Source organism: Echinops telfairi, unplaced genomic scaffold, assembly GCF_000313985.2.
Source record: "Echinops telfairi isolate 266 unplaced genomic scaffold, ASM31398v2 ScPeMD7_1713;HRSCAF=2227, whole genome shotgun sequence".
In the NCBI taxonomy this organism is placed as follows: Eukaryota; Metazoa; Chordata; class Mammalia; order Afrosoricida; family Tenrecidae; genus Echinops; species Echinops telfairi.
Genome location: NW_022105611.1, coordinates 8,854,843 through 8,866,738, shown reverse-complemented (window position 1 = coordinate 8,866,738; position 11,896 = coordinate 8,854,843). Strand labels below are relative to the sequence as shown.

At 41.6% G+C, this 11,896-nt stretch overlaps 1 protein-coding gene across 8 annotated transcripts in view; it reads right to left on the bottom strand.

The window, feature by feature from the left end:
• Positions 1-11,896, bottom strand: part of DLG2 (discs large MAGUK scaffold protein 2) — a 1,827,487-nt gene that overhangs the window by 1,327,657 nt on the left and 487,934 nt on the right. For 2 of the 8 annotated variants that reach the window (XM_045293134.1, XM_030886450.2), the window contains exon 1: positions 3,523-3,698. The exons of the other annotated variants lie outside the window; for them this stretch is intronic. In XM_045293134.1, the coding sequence (XP_045149069.1) occupies positions 3,523-3,624 (102 nt within the window). In that variant the 5' untranslated portion in view covers positions 3,625-3,698. Of the gene's footprint in view, positions 1-3,522; positions 3,699-11,896 lie in introns of those variants that run through there. 8 annotated transcript variants of the gene reach the window in all.

The window sequence follows — 11,896 nt, the reverse complement described above, 5'->3', positions numbered from 1 at the left end:
GTAGGAAGTCAATCTTGCAAGCTGAAGCAGGGAACTGCTAAGGCAGCTGCACCCGGTGCAACATCACAAAACAAGAGACCCGAGAACTAGAAAGGCAAGGCTTCACCACCCATTTATCCCTCCGCCTTTCAACCAGCACCACATGTGATTATCGGCCAGGCTGGCACAATTAACTAACTCAGGCCTCTATTCAAGTAGTCCCTCAACACAAGAATGCTTTGTTCTAATAATCTGGCACTCTGAGATGCTCACCTTTCCAAAAGGATTGCTGAAGACAAAGCGGGTACATAAGAAAATGTAGTGAAGAAAGCTGATGGTGCCCAGCTATCAAAAGATATAGCATTTGGGTCTTAAAAGCTTGAAGATAAAAAAGTGACTGTCTAGCTGAGAAGCAACAAAGCCCACATGGAAGAAGCACACCAGCCTGTGTGATCGTGAGGTGTCAATGGGATCATGTCTCAGGCATCAAAGACCCAGAGCAAAAAATCATAATGTGAATGAGTGGGGGGAGTGCAGAGTGGAGGCCCAAAGCCAATCTGTAAGCAATTGGACATCCCCTTACAGAAAGGTCATGGGGAGAAGACAGGCCAGTCAGGGTGCAGTATAGCACGGAAGAAACATACAGCTTTCCTCTGGTTCTTGAATGCTTCCTACCCCCCGTCCCCCAACTATCATGACCCTCATTCTACCTTACAAATCAGGCTAGACCAGAGCACATACAAAGGTACAGATAAGAGCTGGAAACACAGGGAATACAGAACAGATAAACTCCTCAGGATCAATATTGAGAGTAGCCATACCAGGAGGATAAGGGGAAGGTTGGGGGAGAGAGGGGGATGCAATCACAATGACCTAATTATAACCCCCTCCCAGGGGGATGGACAAAAGACAAGAGGGTAAAGAGAGACATTGGACAGTGCAAGACATGGAAAATAGTAATAATTTCTACATTATCAAGGTTCATTAGGGAGGGAAGGAGGGAGTGGGAAGGAGGGAAAGAAATGAGGAGCTGAGACCAACGGCTCAAGTAGAAAGACAAAGCTTTGAAAATGATGATGGCAACATATGTACAAATGTGCTTAACACAAGGATGTATGTACGACTTCTGATAAGAGTTATATGAGCCCCCAATAAAATGATTTTTTTAAAAGAAATGGCATTAAATATTTACTGTTAAATAAAAATAATCACCAACCTAAAAAAAAGGAAAACGTGCTTCAAGGGTAGAATGCTTATTCAACAATATTCTCTACACCAATAGCTTATCTTATTTGATTATTAGCTTGTGTTTAATTTCCCTTGATAAATTATTCACCTTTGTTAATAATCATTTAGCACTGCAAAGCAATTCTCCTAAGCACATGGGAATGGATTTTACACAGTAACCATTGCTTAGATGCTGCTGTACAGGCAATTAGTAGTGAGTGCGTGAGAGGGGCGGCTGCAGGTTGGATGTGTGTGGAGAAGAAGCTAGAAAGTTTGTTATTGGTGCTTTTCATTCATATTACAACTTTTGACAGCAAAGAACTCACAAACCTTTAAGAACTCTAAAACCTCTTCAGGAGTTTCAACAAAAGTGTATCTAGCTACTCTTTCATATAATTAACACATATATATATATTTAAAGATCAGCAGTTCAATGTCACCAGCCATACCACAGGAAAATGACATGGCTGTCTGTTCCCATAAAGAAGAACACTCCAGAACCTCCGTGGAGCCGTTGGACTCTGTCCTATAGTGTTGCGGAGTTGGAATCAATTCCCTGGCAGTGGGCTTGGGGCTTAGTTATAGGGCTGTTATTGGATTACTACAAGTTGGATTCAGCTTGATGGCAGAGGGTTTTATGGGTACAGCCTATCATGTTGTATGGAAAATCACAAATCTCTGGTAGTAACGGCACCGCTAAATGCTTTTATGAATTACATCAGTGCTGAATGTTAGAGCTGGAAGCAATCTCAGATTATCACATCCACTCTTCTCATTTTATAGAAGAAAATCGGAGGCCCAGGGAAAAGATTCTCTAGGTACAGTTGGTAAGAGACTCACAATCCTGACTCCCAATTATTCCATTACGCCTACACCTGCTCTGAACTCTTGTCTATGAAGTTGAATAAGTATATTTCATTAACTTTACTGCCTCAGGAGCACGCCAGCTGTCCAATCCAGTCTCTCATGTTCTCCCTCAGCATAATAGAGATGGTGTGATTTTTATTCACTTATAAAAATGATTTCCCGGTTTTTACAAACAAGGTTCACTTTCCTTAGAGAGTCACCAAAGTGGTGACCACACCAAACGGAAGCAATCCTTCTGCTGAAGAGGTGAGTCCGCCACACAGTGACCCCCATCTCTCTCTCACTGCCATCCAGTCCCGGCAACTCAGACCAGCCCTTCTAAGGACAGAGCAGAAATGCTCCGAAGGGTTTCCAGGGCTGTCATCTGTACAGAAGCAGACTGCCACAGCCCCCCTGTGCAGCTGGTGGTTCCCAATCACCCACCTTTCAGCTGAGCTCTCTAGCTGTTAAGTGGCCAGGGGTCCCAAAGTGACTACGAACAATGTTTTATAGGAACAAGCTGTCGAGCCCCACCAACTCTGCACTCTGAAAAGAAGTAGTTTGCACCCTGGAATGACTGGGGCCACGCACTCAGACGATCCATGGGCTAAGACTTCAAATACTGAGTTCTATGCATCTTTTTCGGGGGCCGTATTATCGGGGCCACTGGGAAAGCTCCATTGGCATGCTCCAGACACCAGACAGGGAGCAATGAACGGTAACCTGCTTCACAAACCTTCCAACCTCATTTCCTTGAGAACGTCCAACACCGTTACACAAATCTGGGGTGGGAGAGTTATTAGCGAGAAACTTCACTGAGTGTGCCACCGCTTGCTGCCAAGCTCGGTGTCGAACTCAAGTGGATTGTATAACCTTAGCGAAAAATACACAACTTGGGGGTGGGCGGGGGGAAGTAACACGAGCCTAGATCCAGTTTTGATAAATAAAATAAATAAGTAAAAGAAAGCTCCTCATCTCTCAAAAAGCCAAGTTGCAAACCCCTATCTATATTCAATGCAGCTCTAGCCACATGTACATCCCCAACTAAGGGTGACCAAGGTCCCCAGGGTCCTAGCGGGTGGGGGCTCCAGGGGGTGCTAACCTAAGCCGCGTTCGCCTATCTCCCAGCCTAGCAGCCAGGAGCCGACACTAGCCAAGCACAGCCGGAGATCCCAAGCAGAGAGCTCCCTAAAGCATCCCCCCTCCTAGGCGCCTCTGCTCTCGGGGTACATTAGCGACCAGGGTCTGGCACAACCGAGTTATCAAATCAAAATCGGACGCTGTAAAATCAGTGTACAATCCTTGCCCCCAAACCCAGCCAGCTCTAGGAAAGGGCAGAGCAAGTCGTGTTTTGTTTTTTTTTTGGTCACTCTCCCAACTGGCAGACACATAAACAAACAACAAAAGGAACTGTTCGCTCCCGAGGGGAGGGAGGCAGCATGCATGCAGAAAACATGAACCTTGTCCTACCTTGCATCCAAACATCAACGACAAAGTGTTGTTGGTGCAAGCAACTTTGCAGTGGCAAATCATTGGTGTGAAACAGTCAGGGTCCTTAACAACAGGGGACATTCCTTCTGGGCTGCGGCAGTGGCAGCTTGCTGGGGGACCCGAACACGGTGCTCTCCTGGCACGTGGAGCGACAGCCTAGACCGAGCGGCCACTGCGACCGCGGCCCCCGGCGCCCCGCGCAGCCATCCCGGTGTCTGGGTGGAAGCAACGCCGCCGCCGGCAAGTATCAAGCGTCTCGGGGTCTCCCTTCCCTGGGGAACGAGGAGTGGGGGTAGCGACAGAAGCAAGAAGGGGGTCCCCACCCCCTATGGGGAATTTGGGGGAGGTAAAAAAATTGTTTTAATACAACATAAAAATAAAAGGAAGCGAGGCGCTTAGAGGAGGGTTCAAAGGAGGTGGGGCAGTATTCCCATGTAAAAGGATGTGCCCGCCTACTCGCTCCAGTCACACAAGATTGTCATGAGAGCTGACTGGGGCTGAAATGATTCCTTCTGAAGGGAAAGAAGAGGAAGAAGAAGAGGAAGAAGAAGAAACACTGCAGCTCCCCATCTGGTACAGAGCCAGTGGCTTGCTGCAATCCAGAGTCACCGTGGGGAGCGCTGGCTGGCAAGTGGAGTGGGAGGGAGGGGCCGAGAGAGGAGTGAGCCCAGCCCGCTAGGCGCTCGCACAACCAGGAGTCCCAGGAGCCAGGCCTCAGGGACTTCCCGCGCAATCTGACCCCCCAGACCACGTTGGGCCCTCTTGAACCTTAGAGGCTGAGTTCCCTGGAGCTGAAGAGTCCTGCCCAGAACCCTGCAGGGAGCATCCTCTTCTAGGCTGACCTGAGAATGCCAGGAGGACAGAGGTTAGAAATTTGCCTCCTAAAGGTGTGCTTGGGGCCCTGGGCCCTTGACTTCTGGGCCCTAGAATCTCCTCCTTCCGTGCATACTACGAAGGGGCCTCAGAACCAAGGTTTTATCTGATAGACAATTTAAAAACTGAACAAGGAAGAGCCTGACTTCTTCCCAAGTTGAGGCTCCTAGAAGCCCCAGTTGGTATATTATTCTGGAAGTATGAATGATAAAACTGGTAGATATATTATTGTTTCTTTGTGTTTTGTTGTTGTTTTTTTACTGTGTTCATTTTAAGCTAAGTCTGTCTAATTGCAAACACAAATCAGCATGTGGTTGGCACAACTGCCTTGATTGCTTATTGGAGAACAACAATCGATATGTGATCAGAAAGCTGTGGGATCTGAGTGCCCCCGGGGTGCCTGGCCATGTCGCACTCACATATGGCAAGAGGGCAAGAGGGCAAGACTGCAGGGTTTGTAAGCTGACTCTTGTTACCACCCTGGGAGTGGATACCCATCAAGCACTTTGAGTCCCCGTATGCTTACCTATAGTGTAATTTTATACCTACCAATCAATTCTGACTTACAGCGCCCCCAAGAGACAGAGCAGAACAGCCGTTTCCACGTCTGCAATTTTTTACAGAAGCAGATTGCTCCAGCCTTCTCTAGAGGAATGGGTCATGGGTCTGAACCACCAACCTCTAGGTTAGCAGCCAAATGTGTAACCACGGCCACCACTGCTTATCTTTGAGATGGCATTTAAATTAACTTATACTTTGCAGAGTGGTCATCTATGTCGGTGACTGAACAACACAATTCTTGGAAACGGACCAGTATGTGGCAGCCGCTCTCTACTTACACAGCTTATCTCATGATTTAGCAGGAGAGGTGGATGCTGTGAGACACATTTCCTTAGGGGAGGAAAGAGAGGCCCTGAGGGTTAGATCAGTCACCTAAGTCACACAGTTAATAAGCCATGAAGGTGAAGTGCAAAAAAGATTAGTGAAGTAGCTTAAAAAGCAGCACAACGGAGACAGCAGGCACTTCTTCAGAACTGTGCTCTGAAAGCCCAAGATCAATCAGGGCAAGGTCAGGTGTGTCACATTCACCGAAATCTTTCTACGTGGACACTGGTCTGGGTTCACACCTGAAATACAGCACCGGTATATACATAGTTCTATACATCCACAGCCAACTCTGCAGGAGCCACGTCCCTCAGAGGGGGTTTCCCTGGAAGACCAGCCCACTTATACTCTAAACTAACAAAAAAGCCTGACTACCTGGGCACTTCAGAAAGCCCATGGGGAAATTCCCTTATCTTTTAATTCCATTTTTTTCCATGAACCCTTTGAAGTCTTCATCATATATTTTAAGGTCAGCAGTTCAAAACCAACAGCCAAGGCTTAAACTGTTTACGCCTTATACAGTTTAAAAGATTCAGTGAGAACCCACAAAAACCAGAAAATCAAACTCACTGCCACCTGCCATCTTCATAGTTGATGCCGGCTCTTCGCGGCCCTCTCGGACAGGGTAGAACTGCTCCCAGGGAGTTTCCGAAATTGAAACTATATAGAAGTAGGAAGCCTTAACTTTCTCCCTCGGGTGGCTGTTGGTTTTGAACTGCTGACCTTGTGGTCAGGAGCCCAGCAGGTCTCCACTATTGCACAGGACTCCTTTAAGAACCACAGAGGGTGGTATAAATTGTGAGGTCAAATGCAGTGCCCTGTAAAATTTTTCCTGTATCCCTATGCAAAACCCCTGCTCTCTTGCCCCAAGTTAATGGTGTCCAAACCTGATAGTGTCAGAACTCTGTGGGGTTGCTTGTTTAAAAAAAAAAAAAAAGAGCACTCAGATTCTCAGTCTTAGTCAGACATTATCAGTTCTTGTGCCACGTAGATGTCAAAATTCTACATTTTTAATCAGCCCCCTGGTGAGAGGAATGGAATGTGGGTCCTGCATACTAAATTAAGACCTGCTTGAAGGAAAATCAATATAGAACCAAGTATGAGCAAATATAAGCACAGAAAGACCTTCAAAGCCATTCAAACCTGATTCTGGCTGAAGAGGGCAACCATGTCCAGGATTTGGAATTACTACACTATGCATGTGGGCCCTTAACTAGTTGGTTTCTCTAGTAGGAACTAAGATTGATTCGCATACATGGGGGCCACCGAATCTTAGGCGGTCTAAGCTATATATATTTGAGCATCCTGGGGCATATTTTAAAAGAGCTGTGGTATGAGGTTTTCCACAGAACCTTAAAGTCACATTCACCGATTAAGTATATCCCTTAGCATTTTATCCCTTTATGTTACCATAAAATATGTGATTTTCTGAGCAAATCCACCTACGGAGTATCTATAATTATGGCTGTTTTTCCAAAGGAGAATGGATTCTAAAAAAGTTGTACAATATTTCCCTTATTCATTAGCCTATAATTTGTATTTCAAACACCCCAAAAGTATTGCATGCTCTATATTGTGATGTTCCAATAATATCTAATCGTCTTTCCCTAATGAATTACCCAGGCTACAGCTGACCTCCTATTCTAGAGCAGCATTAAAGGCTGCTATGTTCAACTTGTTCCTCATTTTATATTTGGTGCTGGCTTAAATTGATAAAGTCAAATGAGAAATATAAAAGAGAATGTATGTTTCATTCCTTTCCTCTTGCTAATTGCTTAACTTTAGGCAATGAAAGTATATCACACACACACTGTCTCTCTGTAAGCCCACATGCAACACACTTTCTCTCTGTTCTGTGTGTATGTATCTGCTATCTGTTCACATGCACAAGACAAAATGCTTTCCCTTAATTCTCATCTCTCAATAATAGCTCTAGGGTGAATTGAAGGGGGAAAGAGGAGGGAAAGCGGTTTCCATGACAATGCATTCCATAGTTACAGCCAGAAACCAGTATGGTTAAAAAAATGAGTCACTGTTACCTTAAGATATGAACATACTGTAATATTGGTCTGAAAAGCACTAATTTGGGAGTATACTGCATGGGGGTGTACTGTAATATTTTTAGGAGGCAATATTACTAGGGAATGCCAGGAGATGATGTTACTTTAATAGTCAAAATAACTACCCTTAATTAGATATTTCAGTGATTGATAACATTTACAGTTCTTCATTATAACCATTAATTTTTACAAAAAGACACATTGCATCTATGCACCATTAAACATTTTTTCATGATGACAGCTTTCCTCAAAATGAACTCATAACCACATGCCAAGAATAAAAGTAATTATCAATAAATGTGGTCAGAATTTTATTATAATTCTCAGTTAGAAATTAGATAAAGTAATAAGAATTAATGAGTGGTTGTTCCTTTTCTTTCTTTGCTGATGCCTTACCTAGAAATATATATTTTTAAGTAGTTGATCATGCAGAAGAGGAAAGGCTGGATTGGACATTAAGAGTCATGGTGCTGCTTCCTACTGTGTGTGCGACTTTTGAGAAAAATCAGCCTCTCTGCGCATCACTCCCTCTATGAAGATAACAATGATGTACCATATCATCTGTGTTTCCTTCCAGTATTGAAGTTATCTGAATAATCTTCAAAATACAGCATCTTAAGAGTATGTAGGCCATTTAAGAAGCCGTTTTATATTCTTACTTATTATATTGGATGCACTATAATGGTGATTGCTCTGTTAACTGTTCTAGTTTCAACACATGTTACAGTAAGATCATATACATCTGAGCCATTTGTGTGCATCTTTTCCCATTTCCTTAGGTAGGCACATCTTGTTGGCAGTATATATAATTGCCCGGTAAAGAAAGCACATAAGATTAAGAAAGCACATGCACTTCAGTGCCAATCAAACACACTTGGGCTTTGCCACTTGACTAATAGTTTTTAAGTCTTTCCCCTCCTATCCTTTCCACTGAAAATTCAAGACCATTTATTCTAATTTCACCTACTTTTGGAGCCCCTTTGGAGCACATGATTAAGTCCTTAAATACAAACTGAAAGGTTGGCATTTCAAACCCACTCTGCGGAACTTCCAAGACAGGCCTGATGACCTCCCAAAAGGTCACATTCCTTGGAAGTTGTATGGGGCCAATCCACTCTGCACACATTGGCTTGCCATGAGTCAAGAGTCAACTCAAAGGCAAACAATAAAAGCAATCACAGATTAATTAATTGTCACACAAGTAATTCATTGATAACTTATGGAACATAAACTATATTTTTGACACCAGGCTTCTTAAAATGTCTTTGAAAATTAATGAATTTACAAATAAATTGAAGAGATTGCTGTTAAATAACAGTTAAGAGTAGGAAAGTATAAATAAGTAATAATAAATGTACTTAAAATCCCTAACAGTGTTACCTGTCTATTTGACTTCTTTACCATTTGTTTGTTCAATAAAATGGTAATGATGCTATAGTCTTGCTATAAGGCACAAGTGGGATTATGGGAAGAGATCTGTCACTCTTATCTGGTTTGTACTCCCCAAACTCCAAACTCATTGCCATCTGACTCGGATCAACCCAGACACTAATAAATCAGAGCAGCTTTATGTCAAATTTCTTGATTTTCAATGTATGTGAATAGAAAAGAATCAACCCATTACACTAAATAAGCCTATTAAGTATAATCCTGAGGGTTTTCTTCATACTGAACAATTCTCTTTAGCTTTCCTCACAGATTATAGGATTCCAGTAGCATGACTTAGGCCCTTTCTCAATCTCTCATGTCCCTCTTACTGAGAAATAACTGCAGCGAGTCTTTCAGGTTCTATTAAAAAAAAAGAAAAAGAAAGTCTATCTGTTGTTTCACAGCTCTGGCAGTTCAGTGGGTAAACACTGGGCTACTAACCAAAAAGTCAATGGCTCAAACCCACCAACCACTTTGAAGCAGAAAGATGAGACAGTCTGTTTCCACCAAGATTTATAGCCTCAGAAATCCTATTGAGCAGTTCTACTCTGTCCATTAGGATATTATGAGTAGGAAAGGAACCCTGGTGGTATAATGGTTATATGTTGGGCTGCTAACCACAAGGTCAACAGTTCAAAACCACTAGCTGCTCCATGGGAGACTTTCTATCTCAGAAATCTACAGAGGTAGTTTGAATCTGTCCTATAAAGTCGCTATGAGTTGCCATCTACTTGATGACATTGAGGTGTTTGTTTTTTTTTATGGGTAGGAATTAATTAGAGAACTGTTTTGTTTAAAAAAAAATAACCCTGTTATTTTGTTTATATAATTATATCTTTGTACTAATTTTGGAGTCCTTCATCTTTACATATCTGCCTTCAAGCATCAATCTCATTTGACCAGTCACAGTTAGTGGTTGGTTGCCATTTATATGGGTCATAAAGTAGTATATTTAGTTGATATTTATTTGAAACAGGGTCTTGATTAGTTGTGGTATGGATGCTTGAGTGAATAAATGAATGGATGCATGCATTAATGAAGAATAAAAATATTGGTTTATCCAGAATTTCCACAGTTCCCAAATAGACCCTGGGTGAGCCAGTGTATATCTTTGTCTCCTAATCCGTGTTCCACCTTCCCAACTGGACTGATTAAACCTTTTCTTTAGGCCACAGATTTAGAATCAATTTCTAAGGTACTTTAGCAAGTACTTTGAAAGTGTGATTATCCTCAGCTACAATATATGTTTCCTTTAAGGCTTTTCTTGATGTTCACTTTCACCCTTGTTGGCATTTTGGAAAAGCAACTCTTAAATATCACCTTATGCACCACTCATGAGCATTTCATTGGCAGAAAAATTCAAACAAGAAAAGAACTCTTTTATGATATTCTTGTTCACCAAGTTTTATTTCAGTGCTACAGCCGATTTAAAAAAAAAAAGAGAAAAAGATTTAGGTCTTGGATTCTAATGCTACCTTTGATATTTGCTATGCAATTCAGAGTAAGTCACTTTATTTCTAAGGAATGGGATGTTAAATAACAACACACCTCACAAGACTCTATGAGGATTAACTAAAATAGTATATGTGAAAATTTCTAACACACACAACTGCTCACTCAATTATTCTTTCATTTATTTATTCATTGTACTCCCAGACCAGTCATGATTCTTATTTTAAATAAATATTAACTAAACACAGCAAATTTCCTATACAAATATTAATTTTACTTTTATACAATGCTTGTCCACCTATAAAACAGAAACCAATTATTCATTGTATATTTTAAAATGTGTTCTAAATGAGAACTCGACTTCAAGCAAATCAATTCCCAGGAGGATGGTGACAAACACATGGTTCATTCTAAATGGCTTTATATGCCACTGTGTGCTTCTCTACTACAAATAGATTCTCCTTATCAGCTGCCTTTTAGATGGCTCTTCTAGTGGCACGAACTAAATGAGGTGACTTACTTATCCCAAAGAACACCACTCTATCGTGTTGTAAGCCACACCGAATAGAAGCAAGATGATTACCCAGTGAAACAATTGCTCCTGTGAAACACTGTACGGATTTTAGATATCTTTTACAATTCCTAGCTACAGGCCACAGATTTAAGATTATGATACAATCATTTCTATTTTGAAAAGTTTAATGTCTAAGATATTTGATGGCAGAAAATTGTAAGTATAGCCAGATTTTCTTATTTCCTATATGCCTAAAATAAGCTCATTGTAAGAAAGCGATCTTATGATAGAGACTGAGAGTAACTCCTTGTACCAGAATGTTGGTGCTTTCTTTATTATAAGGACAATCAATTACAAGTATAATATGATAAAGCATCTGAACCATATGTGCTAAGGTATTTGGCATCTCAACATGGAAAAAACTTTGTCTAGGTTTATGATATTAGCACATTCACTTCATCTTCCCATTTTGTTTCCCAAATACTATTTATTTGCTCATTCATTCAACAAATATCCACTAAACATTATGCTATATTTGGGATACAACCGTTAAGGACTGACCAATATAGTCATGGCCTCATGAGGGTTACAGACACATTGGGTCAACAGACTGGGAGAAGTGCTTAAGAAAAATACTGTGGTCTACAGAGAACCTAGGAACAAGTCAAGTCTGTTAAGATATAATTGGGAAAGTGAGAACTGTGTTGAGATCAAAAGATGAGTTGGAATTAATTGGACAAATGCAGGAGGAAAAAGTAGAAGGAATAAAATATGAAAAGAAAGTGTGAAGCTAGAAGACAAGGTGATGAACTAGAGTAGAAATAATACAGAAGCAAGAAAAACATCAAGTGAGCTCAGATTGTAGGGGAAATAGACGCAAGACTAGGAATGCTGTTTTACTTTGGTTTTGTTCTAAAAGTCTTAAGGAATCTCACCCTAATTTTAAAACGGGTTTTTTGTGGGGGTTTTTTTTTTTTCAAATCCCAGGTGTTTTTTTTAAATCATTTTATTAGGGGCTCATGCAACTCTTATCACAATCCATATACACATCAATTGTGTAAAGCGCATTTGTACATTCATTGCCCTCATCATTCTCAAAACATTTTCTCTCCACTTAAATCCCCGGCATTAGGTCCTCATT